This window comes from Centrocercus urophasianus, unplaced genomic scaffold (genome assembly GCF_019232065.1).
Source record: "Centrocercus urophasianus isolate 14NV4802_14NV808 unplaced genomic scaffold, USGS_Curo_1.0 seq_27, whole genome shotgun sequence".
NCBI lineage: Eukaryota > Metazoa > Chordata > Aves > Galliformes > Phasianidae > Centrocercus > Centrocercus urophasianus.
In genome coordinates this window covers 10,781,043-10,801,280 of record NW_024884833.1, presented here as the reverse complement: position 1 = coordinate 10,801,280, position 20,238 = coordinate 10,781,043, and the positions used below count along the sequence as shown (strand labels likewise).

Sequence of the window (20,238 nt, the reverse complement as noted above, 5' to 3'; positions counted from 1 at the left end):
TCTGTATTGTGAAGACACAGGAAACTGAAAAGAGGAAACATTTCTGTATTGTACATAAAGCTAACCATCTAAACTACAAACAAAAATCTGATATGTAAATAAATAAATAACTCCACAATTTCAGGAAGAATATACTGCTGTTTACTGTTGGTTTGTTTTATTTTTTTGTGTGTACATGTTTTTAAATTACCCATGGTTAATAAAATTAACCAGTAAATCTGCTATCTGCAGACTTGTCTTTGAAATTATTTTCCTCAAATTAAACTTATGCATTTGAAAGGTGAATAAAGTCAAACCTGCAGCTGCTTACAAAACTCAGATCTATACTTTAGAACACATAAGGCCACCCACATCCAAGACAGCTAGATGTCAGATAAACCTCTAATTTCACAGAGCCATTCTCATCATCATTCCTTCCTATACCCTACCAAATACAGTCTTTCATTGCTTTGTGCTATGCTGTGTCTGCACTTACAGCGCTCCATAAGTATGAAAAACAAACAGTGTGCATTTATCTGATTAAAATCTAATGTAAATGATATGCAAAATAGGTGCAGTCCAGGCTCACGGCAAACTGCCAGTAAGACCTTCTGTGCTGAAGGGTTGTGCATAGCCAATATAGGGCACTGTATCTCTGTCAATCTTCTATAACCATTCTCTGTTTCACAGTTTTGTCCTGTTTTCATCTAGGACAAGTCGATTTTTAGTTCATAGTGTCTGGTATGATGCTATATCTTTGCTTTAGGAGAAAATCCAGTTGATAACCCATCAGTGGTTTAGTTGTTGCTGAGCAGTGCTGTATGGAGCCAAAGACATTTCAACTTTATGTACGGTCCTGCCAGCAAGGGTGTTTGGGGAGCCCCCTGGTTCAGAACTAGGTCAGCTGACACAAACCAGTCAAAGAGATATTCCACACTGTATGCAGACACATGTGAAGAAAACTTCAAACTGTGGGAAGTTGGCTGCGGCTGGGGGCAGCCTGGGGACAGGCTAGCTATTGGTCTGTGTATGGTGAGCCATTGGCTGAGCTGGCTGCTGAGTTAAACCACAACATTATTTAATGGTATTTTCCATCTCCGCTTATTTCTATCTGGACACCTTAGCACTTCACTTTCTTACCATTTGATGCCAGTTTATATAAAACAAATCTTGCAGCATAATGCACAATCACTTTGTGAACTGGATAAGTTCTAATTCAATCTCAGTTTAGACAATATGCCACTTCTCTCCCTTCTTGCTCCTCTAATCACTATTAATAACTATTGTTACTCCAACCCAAATTCCTTCCAGAAGCACTTTCCTGCTCCCAGGTCTCAGCTTCCAAAAACTTTTGCCGCCTTCTCCTGCTAAAGAACAGCTTGGGGCCATTCTTAGGGGGCCGTTCTTACAAGTCCATAAGCAAAGAAGATTAGCCTGAACAGCTAACTTTCTTTGATAAAGTAGAGAGAAAAATGCATTCCACATGAAATCAGAAAACTATCCAAAGTTTCTTTAAAAACCATCCAGGCAATGCCACTGAACACTCATGAGTTATTTTTCTGAGTTTCTGCATAATTTAGATGATTCAAAACTGGATTTTCCAAATGCTGTGCAGAGATGATTATGGGACATACTTGTTTTGACTGGGCTTTAAATCTCTACTTCTCAGAGATTTCTCATTTTTCCTTTTTTCAGGGTTGAAATTTGCTATAAGAATTTCTTCAGCCCCCTGCAGAATTCTTAAAGAGTATTCCCTAAAGAGAGAGACAAAAAGAATTGGGGATTCATCATGCACAAGCTGATATTTACAGTAACACCACTCCCAGTACATGTCTGCTTGAAATAGCTTGATATTTCTTCACTTTCTTTTAATATTTGTAGGATTAATAACAAATTCAGGCCCTGATCCGATAATATTTAACATCTGGGCAAAATGTTCCTTGCTGACGTCCACAGGGCCCTAGTTAGGCACAACAAACACACTGCATGTTACAGAAAACTCAGCAATGGCAGCATTAAAAGGCAATTTCTTCTTATCCCTTTTTGCGCTTCTCTTCTTTTGTTAATGTGAAGAGACTAGGAACAATATGGCAACCAGAACAAAGGAGAATCAAGAAAACACTCATGTATGATTGCTCAAAGTCTGTCCATAAACACCGTGATTACCTTGCTACTATAGCATTTGGTTTGAGGGCAACTTGAAGCTCCATGAAAACAAGGAACAAAAGATATTTGCATATGACATCTTCAGTGCCCCGAGCCCTCTGGGTGCTTCAGATACCACCAGGCACACAGGCCGCAGCAGAGGCAAGGAATGCTTCAGAAAACTGCATTGTCTCCTTTCACCGTAGTGGCATCTTCACCCCTGTGAACTCTTTTTCCACTTTCTAGTTGACCTGCACAACGCCTGAAGGTTGATTGGTAGAAGAAAGCTGTAGCTGCAGTAACAAATATGAAGCATCTCTCTTGCTAAGTGCTAACACCTTCCAGACCATACACCAACTTCCTTCATGACCAGACAGACACAGTATTTCACAACATATTAAATGCATTAAGGGTCCCACACAAACAATGCTGAGGCACAAAACCCAGAGCCAAGATGGCTAGAACAAGCTTGAACATCTTCCAGGACCAGAGCTGCCTTTTTAGCAAAGATATCCTAAAGTAATTCTATTCTTCTCTCTCTATTCTTTGCCATCTCTCATGACAGCCTTGAAAAGAAAGACAGCTGGCAAAAAAGCAGCAGTGACAAAACTGTGAGTCAGACAGAGGTAGAAAGGTTAGACTCTGGGAGCCAGAAAGCACAAGGATAGGCCTCTCAGACACCTATTTTTAAATGCTTCCTTTCTCTCTCCTTCCTCTCTTCTTGAAAGACTAAATGCAAAATGAAATCATCTTACAGAAGGACAGCCGCTTCCCCCCTGTGCTCAGTCATTCCAGTCACACTGTGTTGTCCAGTAACCTGCATTGATAATTCCTCATGAATAAAATGCCAACATTATCATCCTCAGCTATGTTGTTGACATGCTTTTGCTATTTCACTAAAAATACCATTAATTTTCTGGCTTCACAACAGCTGAGCTACTCCCCATTTGAATATACAAAAGAGTATTTTGTTTAAACCAAATTAAAAGCGTTCCAGTAAATGACTTCAATTTTGCTGGCTATACTACTTCAGTGTATACCGTTCTATTTAATCCTCTCTTTTCCCAACTCTACCCCCTTCTACCTCCCCCTCCTTTTCTTTCTTTTTTTTTTCTTCCTTCCTTTTTCATACTTAATCCTTTCATGCTAGAAGCTGGATTTGCCCAGCAAGACATCCACATTCAGAAAGAGCTTCAAAAATGTGGTTCCAAAGAGTTAAGGCAATGGTGAAATTGCCTCTGCTCTGCTTTTATTCACCTGTGTTTGCCAAAACATATTTAGCAGTTAGGAAAGGAAGAAAAAGGGGAGGGGGAGCACACAAACCGAGAACATACCTTCAATTTCCCATCCTGTTAAGTGTCGACATTCCCCATCTAAGTAAAAAACAGCAACAACAACAACAACAAAAACAAAACAAAACAAAACAAAAAAAACACTACCATTGCCAACCCCTCCTGGCATCTCAACACTTTATTTGTTCCCATTTGTATCTAATGCTTTTGTCAACAGTTCAACAAAAGTCAAAGCAAACAAACCCACTACAAACACTGGGGGTAACAGCAACAAGCATGAATCCTTCACAATTATCCACCCCAGCTGCTCAGTGCCCGTCCAGGCTGCTTTCATTTACAACAGTGTCAACAAAAGGCTGAAACCCAATAACTAGGCGGGTCAATACTACCACTGTAAACCCTCCAGAGAAGGAAATGCTGTTCTCTTGCTTTACTGCTTCAGCAAACATGCAGAATAATTCAGTTAGATAGACAAGTGCTTGCCTAATCACTTGTTGTTTGAATTATTCAAGGCTTTCCCCGTTAACTACTAAATGATGGCTCTTCAAATATTTCCCAGAAACTACCAGATGTCCAAGAGGAGAAAAGGAAACATTAGGCAAATTCGAACATAACGAGGAAAATGGAAACCTATCGAAAAGTGTAATGTTCAGAGGGTTAATGCCTTCCTACTCATTTTTTCGGTTGTTACTATACAGAAAGCAAAGAAGTTTAAAAAATAAAAGTATGAGGCACACATTCATCTATTAGTTGCTTGATTTTTATACAGCATAATCAGGGCTGCTGCCTAGAGAACATGTAAGTTGCAGATACAAATAAGCACAGCAGTCAGCAAGGTGGACGCAGGCGTCATGCGTTTATTCCCACATCTCTCTTTTTACACTACTCATTTCATCTCTTAACTAATCACCCACTTTAGTATTTTCTTCTCTTCAGCTCAAAGATGAATGCTCATGTGCTTTACTTCAGAGGTTTCACGGGGTTCATGTTTACACTTCCAGAGAGCAGTGTAAACACAATGCATTGTAACACTAGTTTAAGTGTTAAGTACAACATTCCATTTACTTCTCTTCGGGGTAGGAAACAGCCACATTTAGAATTTCCATTTCTTGGTTTGTAGGATTTAGTCATAACCACACAATTGCTAACATACTATTTATAAGCTTTAAGAAAACAGATAAATTAGTTAACAAGTGGTACTTGTGTAAATTTTAGAAATTATTCACGAAAAAGCCTGGATATGGACAACTGCTTCATCTAAGACCAGTTTACATATACATCACAGTGTAGAGTTGGACAGATATACATTTTGAACCAGAACATAGTATCAAATACACTTATAAATATTTTATTTTTGACATCTACCATTGCAGTTGTGCATGCTGAATAGCATTCCAAAGAGGAATCCCTGGCAGTTTTAAGATTTAGCAAAACAGTAAAAGAAATTCTGTCTGGATGTCAAATTAAAGCACATAGTCTTGTTTTTGTAATTAAGATCTGTAACATATTTTGTTTGTAAAACAGTTTTAGAGTGACTGCACTGTAACAATCTCTGGAGTTCTGTGTTGCCAACACAGAAACCTCTTTCCAAACAAAAGAATTTTCTTCCCATTCCTGTCCAAAATAATTATGAAACACTTGTCTACTAAGCAGATGTGGCTATGTCACTTCGTGATCAGCGGTGATGTTTGAAGGCATTTCAGCCCCACACTGCTTGGCGGGCAGCTTCAGTTACATTTACTAATATAAATCCAGCCATTGCTTTACTATAAATCAAGCTAGCGCTATTTGCAACACTGACATTGCTTATCACTACTTCTAAGAGCAGTACCTTCATTGCTTCAGTCGATTAATTACGTCTAAGAAATGGTTTAGGGTTCATGGGGACCAAAAGCACAACAGGGAGGTACCGGCATATAGAAAACACTTGGTATCAAAAGGATTACATCTTGCACAGACGAACCGGAGAAAAAACTACAGTCTGGCGCTAGATACTCTAAGATCAGGGGTGAGAGAGTATCACACAGTAACTTCCCCCTTTCCTTATCCAGAGAAGGAAGAGCCCCAAAATGGCATATCCAACCTCTGCCATCGCTGGAGACAATGCAGTTAGCAGAAAACTTTCATGTGGCACACAAGAGTCCTACAGAAGGCCTGCTAAATACTTAATTGCTTTCAAATACCCGGCGGTGCGACATAAAGCTTCCCAGCTACCTAGGTGGCGACCATACAGTGCTTTTTACAAAGGCACCAAATGGACCCTGGACAGGCTGTCTTTATACTGAAAGCAAGCTGCCTTTCCTGCTCTGACGCCAATTACTGACAGAGCATACTGACAGAGCACTGGAAAGACACTTTACTTCAAGGGAATAGCAGAAAATGGGTTTCTCTCACCCCACAAGGCTTACTGCTAACTGATTTTAAAGGGCTTATTTCTAAATTATTCATTCAACATTATTCAGAATTCCTCTCATATTTTGCAGTATGGAACAACAAAGCTCACTACAAAATAATATCTGCAGGTAGTTGAAATAAACTCCTCGAAGCAGGGAAGAAAAAACATTTGTTTCCTACGGAGTCAAAGTAAATCGTAGGTCGGTATTTTTAAAAGAAGTCCGGAAATAGAGGTGTGACAGACGTAGAGCATAATATAAATTCAGCAAACAAAAAGGAGACAAGACATTTGAAAACACAGTTGTAACTACTTCAAGCCAATTAGAAGGATTTGCTAGTATGCCCACGACTGCAAAATCACGTGGTAAAGGTTCATGTTAACTAGCTCTCAGCACTGGCTTTTTAACACAATGCAAGCAATGACTTATATACATGGTCTGTCCACTTGTTATTGAAATACAGTAAGCAAAGGACTCAGAAAAAAGTTGCAAAGGCTGCCAAGCCAGCTGTGTGGCCAGAGCCAAGCTCACAGCACACATCCCGCACACAGCCCAGCCTCTGGGGCTGCCCGGCTGGTAGGTACCTCCTGGCTGCATACAGCTGTGCCACACCACTAGCTGGACAACCTCAGCAAAATCATGACTGCTCATTACTTTGGCCTAACAAGGATCATACAGCACAGAAAATGCTTTGTGCCCTCACAAAAACTAGCTTGAAATATGCCAGTTTTGCTGCACAGAGAAGCTGCAGCAGACCACTTATCCTGAGAGCAAAAGGAACAAACCGTGTTGATATCCTTCCCTTCTCCCGCCCCTCCAACCCACTCACTCATAAGCACGCATTAGGGAAACTCCCACAGCTGCATTTGCTGCCTCTCGAGAGGCAGAAAAACAGTGGTACAGCTGTGCCTGCTCATATTCGTATGCAAACAAGCAGCGTCCGGCCGGCTGCAGTGCCTCACTTAAAAGCACCTCGGTACTCTTTGATAAGCTTGCAGCTTAGAAAGGAGTGATTCAGAGCAATCTGCCGTCCCCGTAATGCAATTAGCAGATTAGAGCGGCATTTCGCTCTCAGTGCTTCATTAAAATCCCGGCTGCATCCAGCATTAGCTGCCGATACGACATACGCAGTGTTCCCCCTACAGTCCTCCCGGAGACTCAATGTTGGACATGTGGGGCGAGAAGCTGCCAGCCCAGCCTGCAGCCTACCGAGCCGGGACGAGGGACACCCACTACTTTGCACAGCTGGGAACGAGCTCCGTGCCTCGGAATGGTGCTGCAGGACCAAGTTGCACAGAGGCGAGCAGGCTGCCCGTTGGAGGGTGTACCTCCATGCTGCAGAGCAGCCAGCCCTGTGTCTCTTTCCTTGCTGCCATCCCATGAAAGACATAAGGGTGAACTCCAGTAAATTGCAGTGTGGACAGAAGCAATCACTTCAGTCTTTCACATGGCAGGCCAATGAACCCATGGCCGCCCAGACTGGCTTGATGTTTTTCCGCTCATTTCCCTAAGTGCCACGAGCAGAGATGGCAGCAGGGTGGCCCTAGCAACCTGGGCACAGGTACTGGCCAGCACAGCCCCACCAGCATCCACAGAAGGGCAAACAGAAAAAAAAAAAACAAAAAAAAAAAAAAAAAAAAAAAAAAAAAAAAAGAAAAAAACAAAAACCACAACAAAAAAACCCGATTAATTCACAGATGTTCATGCATTTCACACACAGGGTGCCCTGTGGTCCGTTGCCAGGGCAACGTGAGACCACCGGTGCGAGCTTTATTGGCTTTATAAAGTACGTCTCGGGGGCTATCGTCCGAGAAACACAGCATGGTAATTGCCAGGCTTTTCAGAAGCCTCGTTTTGTGTTTATCCACATTTAACCCTCTGAGTGTGATTAAGAGCATTGCTATGCATGCCTTGTGCACAGAGGAATGGGAAAGGAGGGATTGATCTCTGTTTCCAGCCTGAAAACCCCAGAAAGCGTGTCCCTGTGCTCACTCCTGACTACACTGCCTTGGGGGCTTCACCTGCAGGCTGCAGAGAGGCTGCCCCGTACCAGTGCTATTCACATGGCAGGGTGTGGGCAGAGCCTGGCATGGGGAGGTGCCAGCATGAGCATGGCACCAATATGATAGGTTACCAGGTTTGGGCACAATGTGTTTTACCATCAACTTTGAAAGGGGTAAAAAAAAAAAAAAAAAAAAAAAAAAAAAAAAGCAGCACTGACTTCCTACACACGTTATAAGGCATCCGGAAACCTCATTTTGGACTCTGCCTCTTATGACTTCACCAAGATGAAGCCGCCACTGCAGCCAATCTGAAGGAAGGCAGTACATCCTATGCCTCAATGACATGTGGAACTGCAGTGCTGGAGTGAGCTGGAGCTTGCCCACGAAGGATGGGGTCACCATCACAAATGTCACAACTCTTGTGGCACCAGCATCATCGTTGTCAGCAGCAGCACACATCAAGCATTAATCTGGCCGGAGTGGAGAGCAAAAAGGCGAGGGCAGCAGAGGGAATCAATAGAAGAAACGGCTTACATTCAGATTCGCAGGAGAAAGAGCACCCAGAGACAATCATTTCCTGGGAAAAGCTAAAGCCTAATGAGAATTTACTCTGCCGCCTTTATTCACACAACCAGCCCTTTTGTGGCAAGGGCTTCCTGAGTGACAGGAACCCAGGGCCCCTTAATAGGATTTCCATATTATTTCCAACACCTGCCTAGAAGTTATTTGTTTACATTGAAGGAGGCAAGATTCTCAAATCAGACATCTGCTTCTAGTTCAGGCATATCTTAGGAAACCATCTAGAAAGAAGCTTTGTTGCTATGGAAACATTTTTATTTTCTTCCCTTAGTTGGCTGAAAAACATTAGCATTTCCAATTTTTTGTTCTTCAAAAGGCCAAATGTTGTTCACGCAAAACACAGAACTTTTCAAATTGTTACGCAGAATGGGTTAATCGAGCTTCAGATACTTAATTAATTATTCAACTCAATTAGAAGTGTACTGGAGAGAGGCGAGAGGCATGGTGCAACTTTCCTACATATTCTCCTCAATGGCTGGTTCTCACTGGCCAGCATAATTGATTCTTCCCTCAAAAACTTATCTGAACCTAGGCAATGTGTGATGCACTCAACAATTGTTAACAACTTAGGAATCAGTCAGAACCACTCATTTCCTCCAACTTCTAACAAAATCAGCCTAAGAAACTGGAGACATTCTGACTGGGAATGTACTTATTTCCCAGTGCAAGGGAAGAGACAGTAAGAACAATGAAATGCAAACATTAACCAACTACTAGCAGTCAATGACTTTAGCCGAAGGACAGAAAGTTTCAGTGCCTTTCACTCATGTCGCTGATTCTACGAAGTAATCAGTTCTCCTCTCCCTCTAATACATTTGGAGTGCCCAATGAATTCACTGATTTGCATTAAAATAAGAGATGTTTCAAACTACTTCAGCTATAAAGGTCTTAACAACTCAAAATAGGAATTGCTAGATACAGAGAAAAAGAACTGATCACACTGCCAACACAGATCTATAAAGCAGAAAAGCAGCCATCTAGTTTGTTTCCACTTAGGTAGTGTTCATCAACTTTTATCAATTTTCTCCCACCACTTTGAGTAATACCTGTTTAACCTGATCTACAGATGCATGCTTTACCCAGGCACATTCTCCCTTTATAAACTGGTGTAAGCCACAAATACCAGCACACAGGGTATGATTTTAATTGCACACTTAAATTATAATGAGAACATTAATATATATATATATATAATAAATAAATACACTCCTTCCCTTTAGTTCCTTCCTTCTAACTATTACATTGTAAAAGACTTTATGCTGGAGAAGACCTTTCCACCCACCTCTCCGCTCCAGCAAACTTCCTCTTCACACTCTACAATATGAAGTCATAATCCTGTATTATCAACATCATAGTCTGTTGCCATGGAAATAATTAGACATGACTGCTCAGGTTAGAAATTACAGCCCATGTAAGAGTTTGCCCCCTAGGTGAAGAAAGCATCTGGAGAGAGAACATTTGAGTTACCCTAAATCACCAAGTGGCGAAATAAAGTTTAATAGTGAGAAGCACTGTAGGAGTTCATCCAAATGTTGGCACACTGCTGAATAACAGTCACCCTGCTGTAGCAGGCACAAGGATGCAGTGAAAGCGGCCAGAGTACATTTATATACAGAAGACATTAAAAAGCCATTGGGTAGAGGAGGAGAAACCATCAGACAAGGCAGAAGCAACTAATTCTTTGATAACAGAGTACATGCTGTTACTTTCATAGGAAGTAAATTAAAATTCCCAAATGACCCCATTAAAAAGGCAAATGATGTGACACTGAATGACAGAAATGTAACTTTAAAAAAAGAGAGATACACCTGACGTTCAGCTTTGTGTTTTAGAAATCCATTAAAAACCACAGACTTGAATGAAGTCTAGCCATGAAAAGGTTATTACAATTAAAAAAAAAAAAGTAATGCCAAAAACATCAGCTCCATAAGATAGACCAAGACAACAAACAGGACTCTGCTAATTAATATTTGTTCTGCTTCAGCAGACGGTTACTGGACGAGACTGCAACAAACAAGATGTCTCACCCAATCACATCATTAATCCATTCACGTTCACCACCTGAGGACCAGCTATGCCCCACAGATATTTATTCATCTGTTCTACAAACAAACAATTACAACACATTTTCTGGAATTAGGGCACCTGTTACATTCAGCACAGCTTACATGCCTAGAGGCAGATATCAATTAATACTGAACAAATCAAGTCAACAGAAGTTATTCATTACATTTTGATAATGCTATCCTCAAAACTCCCATGAAGATCACAAAGCACAACTATCGTGGAACAAAGTTTAGTTAAAATGTGTTCAGTTCCAAATTACCACTTCATCCTTATAGAAAGCAAAATATACGCAACGCCTTTTTTCTGTACAGAGAAAGGCACACACAGAAGCTGTGACATGAATACAAAATATGTTTTGATTTTTACAAGCCTATGAAGTGCTTTTCAGCTGAGTGGTATTAAAGAGGCAAAATAAAATGATCGGGAAATAAATTCTGTAAGTTTCTTTAGACATGCAACAGATAAGTATGTTTCTTTGGCTCGTTGAATACAAACTGAATGTAACGGCATTTGGCAAGAGACTCACAGCACTGGAGGAAATCTCACTTTAATTTGACAATTAAGCTGAAGTCTACTACAGTACCACACATCAGTTTGTGGTGTTCCTCTACCAGGGAAAGAATAAAGTCTGAGCAACTCAGTTACACTTGGAAATATCCAGGCTGCTGATTTTATTTATTTATTTATTTAAACTACTTTCATCTTTATAGAAGCATTACATTCATACAGCTTTTTTTTTTTTTTTCCTTAAATATCACATAACAGCTGCAAGAGCAAGCAGCTTACTCTTACTTACACACTACATGAACAGAGGTCTAAACACTTAATAGTGGCTAACAGCTCAAGAAGCTAAATTGAGACAGGCTCAGGTTTTAGCAAGCACTGGAGCACCTGCCACAAGAAATGTAAATGGAATGTGAGACTCACACCAGTCCCCTTTCTCTGAATTTGCTGCATGTGTAATTATTAGCTTTCCCAAAGATTAAGGCAAAAGTAATCTTACTGCTAAAACCACTTGAATATGCCCTGACAGCCTACTTCTTATTCACTAACATGTTGGACAGAAATTCATCTCAAATCTGCATTTGATTTGTTAATTCAGAAACTAAAATAATCCTTTCATGTAAACCTTTATTTCCAGAGGGATCTCAAACAGGCTGTTTTATTCCTGCCACAAGACTTCAGCTTTTAATTATGGACTCTTATTGCTGCTGAAACAGTAAAATCTGACACAGAAATGAAAAGTTTTCACAATATTTGCATGTTTTACTACAGGTATGGTTTCAGTCCCAAATAACTTACAATTCAAATGAAAAAAACAACAACAACACAAAAAAAAAATCCTAAATCCACAAGTAGATAATGTATTCATGTGTATAAAGATGGATTAACAACAGATACGGAAAAAGCTGCAAGAGCTAAATCCTGTACACAAGATTCAGAAGGCTTTAAGGTCCTTGAATAACTTGGTAAGAGATACTGGGGACAGTGATGGATCCCCATCAGCCAGCATCTAGGGCTGCTTTACTCCAGGTGCCTCATACAGAGCCACAGGAGGAGTCTGCCAGTACTTGGTAACTGTTTGCCAGGTGACACCTTCACACACAAACTGCTTCCTAAGGTACTTCAGAGAGTCACTTCTACAGAGGAGACTTTTTGAAGAACAAGAGAAACTTTTGTCAAATTTGCCCCAGAGAAGGTAGGTGAGGAGCGAGGCCAGGAGGAATGACCTGCGTCATGCATCAGCAGTCCTTACAGGAGGCAGAAAAGCCCCTTATGGGAGCAATTAGAAAGTAAGAGCACACAATATCTTTCACTTATTTATTAGTTTAAAAAAAAAAAAAGAAAAAAAAGCCGAATACATTTAGTACCTTACAAATGTGACATATCAATACTTCTCAGAAAAGGCATACAGCTAACTGCTGAGCAGTTTGTTTGTCCTTGTACCTGAACGCATTATATTCCCTCAGAGCCATTAGGCCAGCTCTGCACTCTCAGCACAGCCTCTGTGCTTGCTGCCCTTCCCTCACCTGTCTGCATGGAGAGCAGACCCATGACCTACTTTACTGCATCTATCGTTCTTCCACACTTCAAACTTCATGAGGGATTCAAGGGAACTAAAACCAACATGAAATCAAATAGCTCCCAAAGCCACCCTCCTCCACAAAGCTTGCTGTGTAGATGATGATCTATTATTTAGGAATAGCTTCTGGACAATCTCATATTATCCAGAAGGTCCCTACGTGGTTTCAGCAGAAAACTGCTCACTCCAGGGAGATGATAGGAATGATGTAAGCCTGGGCTGTATTACCAGACAGAAAACATCGTGTTTAGAAGACTGATACAAAGTGGAATGGAATTGTGCCTGAAAAGAAACAGCCTACTGATGCCAGCATGCCTTACTCCCCAGTTCCAGCCACAATGTCTTGGCCTCAGTGCTTACCAATGATAGGAACAACTCACTTGCCACAGTTCTGAGGCATCATCAGCCCAGTCCTTTCCTTCCTGCTCTGCTCATTGAAAGGGATAGATCTCACACACTAAGTACCTCTGTGCAAAGGAAGTCTGAATTTCCCAGCACAGCATATACACTAGGCAGTGCCAAGGAGAGCATCTCAGTGAGTGCAACTGGAGAAAACAAGTTTCCTGATCAGAACTGCCCAACTAATCAAAGGCACTGGAAGCAGTAGCAAGAAACGGAGGGGGGGAATGCTACACCTACACCATGCTCCTCCGTACCAACGGGTAGGGTACCGTCATTATGTGAAGTGTACACTAAAGCGTAAATTTACACTTTATGAGCTATTCTAAAATCTGCCCTGCTTAATAATCTGCATCAGCAAGAAAACACTTTAAAGTGTCTCTCACAATTAAACCCAGGCACAACCTTGTATAAATCAAAATTTTGCTACCATATCAAAACGTTACACTGGGGCTGTATAATGTTGCCCATATCCTCATTACATGCTACACTAATTACTACCAGCAGATTCAGAATTTTCTGCACATTAGAGGCTTTTAGAGGAGCTATAAAAAATTTCAGGCACCATTAATTTAAATTTGTATTGAAATTTCCTTTTGACAGATGGCCAAAAATTACTTATTATTTAGAGTACCAGAGCTGCCTGTTTGCACATTAGAAGAGGAAAGGGAAAAATTAAAAGCAAGAAAGAAATTTATGTCACGTTCATTACCTGTTAAATGTTAAGGAGTATTATCCTGTATGAATAAATTATTTCATACAAGCACACAGACTCCAGCTGCTGGCAACTGGCACATTCTGGCTGACAAAAAACATCTCAAGTCACATAGCAGATGATCATAAAAAGCCCCTCTTAACCAGGAGCCACTTAAGGGAGGACAGATCGATAGAACAAGCAACTAACTGCTACTCTGGGCATCACTGAAAACATTTAAGGAAATTAGCAAACTATTTCACCTTGCAGAGCTGGAAGCAAGCCCTGTAATGCTGACAAACAAGGCAACTCACAACCTGAACACAGTATGAGACAAACATTTACTTGTCGTTTCGAAATAAATTAGTACATAGTGGTGACACCCTCTTCTCAGTCTCAGAAGCTGTATGGATAACAGTGTGTTTGAATCATTCTAAGTAACTTCAGAACAACCAAAATTGGCCTTTTCACATAAACACCACCACATATTTTCATATATTCATACTTTCATATTTATTCATACCAGCATAAAAACTCAACATCCCACAGATATTAAAGGAACAGGACTAATACATTTAATATAATCACATATTTAAATAATATACTTAGTTATATTTGATACACTAGCAGTCCTATTCATTCACCCTCCTGAGTGAAAGGTCTGTGATTTCAAGTATCCAGGGAAGCAAATCTACTTTAAGAAATAAAGTGTTTTTTATATTCGCAGGTTTAGATATCTGCCTTACCTGTACTTTTTTGTCTACGTGCAGGGACAAAAGGAAGAAGAAAATCTACTAAAATTATTTGCTCAGAGAGAACAAGGGATGTTCTGCCAAAATCGTCATTAATCTGTGCCTGCTTTCACTGCACAAAGCAATAATTCCAGTTTCTAGCTCTCATGACAAAGAAGACAAAGTGAAATCCGACATGTTGTTTTCCTATGTTTGCAGATAGACAGCTTCAATGCCTTCACTGCTCACAGTAAAAACTGACAATTCCTGTCAGCTCCCAGTTCTTATGCAGAACCATGTGGCTAACAGTAAAATTGACAACAATCGGCTCCATTTCATTCTGTGGGGACGCAGTAAAGTTGCCAGTGGCAGAATCAGATATGTGGGGATGTGCGCAGGGCATGTGCCCACCCACAGGTGCTGTAAAAACAAGGGTATGTCTCCATGCACAGCAACCCCCAGGGAACAGGACTCTGGCAGGCAAATCCTAGCACTGTGCTTCTCCTGATTCTGTATTAATCACGAGCTGAGGACAGAATCACACAATATCCTCAGTTGGAAAGGTCCTACAAGGATCACTAAGTCCTACTTCTGGCACTCCACAGGACCTCCCAAAAATCAAACCATAGTTCTGGGAGCACTGTGCAAACACTCCTTGAAACTCTGGCAGCTTGAGGCCATGCCCACTGCACTGAGCAGGCTGTTCCATGCACACTGCCCTCTGGTGCAGAACCCAACCCTAACCCCCAGCTGCCCTCCCCTCACACAGCTCCATGCCATTCCCTCGGCCCTGCCGCTGTCACACAGAGCGGAGCTCAGCGCTGCCCCTCCGCTCCCTGTGAGGAGCTGCAGCCGCCATCAGGCCTGCCCTCAGCCTGCCCTGCTTTGGGCTGAACGCACCCAGGGACCTCGGCTGATCCTCACACACCTTTTCTCCAGACCCTGCATTATCTTTGTAGCACTCCTTCAATGCTCTGTAATGGTTTTATGTTCCTCTTACATCGTGAAGCCCGGTGCTGCACCCAGTGCTGAGGCGAGGCTGCACAGCACAGAGCAGAGCAGACAGCCCCTCCCCTCGCCCACTGGCAGTGCAGGGCCAGTTACAGTTGGCCCTTTGGGCTGCCAAGGCACACTGCCGGCTCATGTTCCTCTTGCTGTCAACCACAGTCCCCAAGCCCCTTTCTACAGGGATGCTTTCCAGTCTGTCATCCCTCACTCTCTACAAATACCAAGGCCGCACCATTCCAAGTGCAAAATTCAGCACCTGCTCTTGTCAAACTTCATGGGATTAGCAACTGCCCAGTCCCCTAATTTGTCAGCATCCCCCCAAGGAGACCTTTCTACTCTCAAGGGAGTCAACAGCTACTCCTATTTTAACATGGGCTACGAATTGGCTCAGTATGCATCCAAATCACTTACAAAACATTGAAGAGAACTGTCTCTGTAATGGAGTCCTAAGGGACATCCTGCTGACCATTCCTGGTAGCCTCATCAAAATACACCTAAGACCTGTGCTGTGAACACTTCTTCTGCTGTTTGGACAATCCTAAGAATAAATCACATATTTCTAAGAAAAACACTGCTGAAAACTTGATGAATCAGTTGCAAGTGCTCACTAAGGTGGGTGTACATCTTGCCCTTTGTAATACAAGCACCTCTTCCATTTTGTACTCACAACCATCTAAAAATGCTTAATCTTATGCTCCTTAAGATTGTGAAAACTGCTCAAGCTCTAAGCTGTAACTGCATCCAGCTTCCCAGGTCTGTGCAGGTAAGTGTGCAACTGGCAACAACTGCTTCTGCTGTAAGCTAGTAAATGGCCAGGAGCAGACAGGAGACTAGATGGATCCAGGAGAGGGCAGAGCCCTGATATACCTCCCCACTCATGGCATTAAAACTCCAGGAGCCTCTCTGAGACTCTGATGACAATGAAGCATGGACAGGAATCCAGGCACATATGTTGAATCACTGCAGTACACACTGCTGAATGCTCAAAATTACATGAGCTGCAAGATATGTGTTACATCTGCTTATAAACACTACCATTCACAGGATAGTACATGTATGCGTGCTACAGAGTCATTCACAACCTGAAAACTGACTTTTGGAAGGGGAAAATAGGAATCTTATGTGCCTGCAGAACAAGAAATGGTAGGTTCTTTCTCTCCAGTCAGCAAACTGCTGCTGAAACAACAGCAATATGAGACCCCCACATTTTCTTTGCAAGTGACTCAGCCTTTCTATCCATAACTGTCTTGAGATGGCATCACGTAGATCTATCAGAATTTTGGTTTTACAGCTGCCAGGGACTTCTGACTGTTTCCATTTCATAAGCTTATACAGAGACTCATGGTTGCCCTCTTTACCATATCCGGAAACAGCCTTAATGCTGAGGAGCCAGTCAAAGAAGCAGGAGTGCTGTTGCCAGCCTCACTGCATACATGACCTGCAATTCTAGCTCTACCATCTAACGGGTGATAGACAGCCTATCCAGGACTCCGTTAATGAGCATGAGAGTCATGGCCCAGTTTCGCCTGGTGACCACCACTATAGGCCATGTGTGCACTGGGCAGCTCTTTTGAACCACTCCTCCCACCTACAAAATGGAGTCCTACCTTGATGGAGTCTCTGTCTGCATGTGGAGAAGCCATCATGTGCATGGAGGAGAGAAGACAGCAGCAGGAGATGAGGAGGAGAAGAGGAAAAAGAAAAATACCAGTTAGTTTACATAAAATTATACATTTATCATACTCGGAAAAAAAGAATTCTAATATCTGTTAAGTAATAAATTGCACAGATGTTAGCTTTTTGCAGTTAATTATTAATATTTCACAGCCAAATTTATGAAACTAGAACTCCACCATTTGAACACACCTTCTAGCTACCAGTAGGTAATAAATACTAAAGCAATTAGCAAGTAATTCTTGCAAATGTTTTTAATTGTTTTTTTTCCTAGAATAGAAGCAGGAGAATTAGAAGAAAAAGAAGAAAACAGAAATGAATGAAGCCGTCCACTCATCTGGCAGCACTCACCTCTTTGGTGATCATTATCATGGTGCTTTTTTTCATCCTTGATTGGGAGGTGTGACTGCCCTCCCAGCGCACTAGACAGTGCCAGAAGGCCAGCACTGCTGCCAATGGGCGGGATGGCTGGAGGCTGCAAGCCCGAAGGGTGCGGAGTCAGAGGTACAGGGAGACCATGTCCATGTGACAAATGCTGGGCCTGGAGTTGTTGCTGCTGTGAAAAATGAAACACAGATATTGAATTTGTTCAGGGAGCACAGGGCTGTTTGCCTGATCCCGTACATCAAACACAACCAGTCAGATCAGCCAATACAACTGACTGACTCAGGTATCAACACTCAACAACATCCTGGCATTTTATAAACGTCTGTATGTTTGGATGCAATACAGTCTGTAAACTTCGGGCTGAAATAACAAAAATGAAAAAAAAAAAAAAAAGGAATTTTCCAGTTTTAGTAAAAATGGTGTTTTATTCCTCTGACAGAGCTATTATATTTTATTCTTGCTAGCAGAAACACACCATGTACACGCCTAATCAAAGCATATGTAACTATAACAGCAGTTATATAATGCAAAAAAAAAAAAAGCAGAAAATTGAGAAAATTAGCGTTAAACAGTTCTCCCAGCGCTACTGCACAGCATGCAGTGAGAGTTAATTTGAAAGAGAAAACCTGAATTAACAATCCAGAAAAGGAAACTGGTTGCAGCCACCGTTTTAAGCCCTTTAAGTGTCCTCAGCGGTACTTGAGCAAATTACTAAAGAAAATCTAATGTAGCAAGGCTTGGGTCCTCCTGTAGGCTTGTTCAATAATGCTGAAATAATTGGGCACTCTGTGCACGTTTAGTGATGCTCGAATGGAAAGCTAGAGGCCTGCCCTTGTACTGTTCTCTAGCTGCTGACTCTGTGTTGTGACAGGTTTATTTGAGTGGGACTGTGATGCATGCACCAGTAACTGCACTGACAAGAGTTTAAAGTCATTTTTACCAGTACACTGGCAACACATAGAGAAAGCCCTTGAGAGGGGCGAATTGGGAGTGCTTGACCTCAACCAGGGCTGCAGCAAGCTCTGTGCTATACTAATCACTGTGGGTAGATAGTTTGTTGCTACTGAATGGGAAGGCCAGAAAAAAAGTTAGCTTAAATGCCTCTCAAGAAAGATATCTAGGTTCAAGGTTTACCCACCGGTTGTCCAACTAATTCCAGCTCATTCAGTAACTAGATTAGCTCTGAAATTTTCTCTTAGCTTTCCAGCAGTCACTTCTTATAGCTCATAGTAAATCAAATCAGAAACCCTCTAAGATCGTTCTCTTCCCTGCATGTCTTCAAAAAGGACTTCGGAAGAGGAAGAAATAAAAACTTGTTTTGCATAAAAACATTCCGTCTGCAATTTCTTACTACACGGCTAAGCTCATACTTCTGTTTTTCATCTGAATATGAGTTCATTTCCCACCTCACATTCTAGCTCTCTAATCAATCAAGAGATAATGTGCAGCCCACCTGATTGTTCCCTCCCCTCTTTAGCATGAGTCTTCACATATGGGTGAGCTGAAAGTGAAAGAAAGCGAGTCACATGCAACATGTCACCTAACTCATGCAGTACACTGCACAGGTACATCCCTCAACACCTTCCTGTGAAGGTACGGATCCTTGTCTTACTTTTATAAATACAGCCCAGGCTCTGAAATCTGAAAGGCGATGGCAAATACATGACACCTGATTTAAAGCAGTGCCGGGAACAGAAGATGAACGACCCAAAAAGAAGTGTGGAAAAAAAACCACAGAGAAACACAAAAAGTAAGGAAAAAAAAAAAAAAAAAAACAAAGAACAAGAAAGCCAGAAAGATTCTTCCAGGAGAAAAAAAGGATCAGACCTCTCACTGCCTGCAATCCTATGTCATTCAAGTAAGTATCCATTCTCACAGATGTACCAAACACATTTTGTTTCTCCGGTGCTCTGATGCAAGGATGCTTCATTGCTCAGAATTTAAAATCAACTATAACAAAATGAAACAAGAGCAAACTGTGTGTTGTTTAGCTTCAGGGTTTGACTGGGGCTTCCTTACAGCAAGGGAACAAGCTGGCAAATTGGATTTGTGGTGGACTAGAGGGATGTCAGAGAAAGAAAGAAAAAAAAGAAGATAAGCAAAGAAACAAAAGGAGTGGACAAAATAACCTGTGATACAGAGTATCAGCTTTCATTTTAAATGCAGAATTCCCCAGTCCTTTTAAAAACATACTATAAACCAGTGCAAGAAGATGTCTGCCTGAATCTGCCAGGGGCTTGAAGCAATGAAAAGAGCCTAAGAATATCAGCAGTGACAGAGCTTCTGGCCTTGTTAACTATTTCAAAGTTGATCAAAAAATGCAAGGAAAATTACACTCACTGCACATTTCTGTACAATCTACAGAGAACCAACTCAATTTGCATTATATGACCTCCTCCACGGATATGGGATGATTTCCAAAGAGCTTGAAGTAAACTGCAATGCAAATGTAATCTTTTGCTGCTCTTTGTTGGGAGTTTCTCTACATAACTCAGCAACAAAGTAGAAGAGATTCTGCATCTTCAATGTGCCAAACATTCTTAACATCTCCCAGACATTATAAATGCACTGAGAGTAGTATGTGTAACTGCACATCAGTGCAGTGGCTTGACACTGCCCAGAACTGCATAGTTGACCAGGAACTGATGATTTCTCCACAGCTTGACTTGCAGAGATCTTTGAAACTAACTGAAGAGAGTGGGGAGGAAAGAAGAAAGCAAGCAAATAAAAGCAACTAAAAAACAATGTTGCACTGACAAAGGAAGACTCTAGTTTTAAAAAAAAAAAAAAAAAAAAAAAAAAAA

At 41.5% G+C, this 20,238-nt stretch overlaps 1 protein-coding gene across 2 annotated transcripts in view; it reads right to left on the bottom strand.

Moving 5' to 3' along the window:
• The window catches only part of TLE4 (TLE family member 4, transcriptional corepressor), a 99,056-nt gene that overhangs the window by 25,713 nt on the left and 53,105 nt on the right, over window positions 1-20,238 (bottom strand). Inside the window, exons 7-8 of one of the 2 annotated variants that reach the window (XM_042826788.1) lie at window positions 17,399-17,603; window positions 16,981-16,997 (exon numbers count right to left, since the gene is read on the bottom strand). In XM_042826788.1, the coding sequence (XP_042682722.1) occupies window positions 16,981-16,997; window positions 17,399-17,603 (222 nt within the window). The remainder of the gene's footprint in view (window positions 1-16,980; window positions 16,998-17,398; window positions 17,604-20,238) is intronic. The other variant, XM_042826789.1, reaches the window with a different exon arrangement.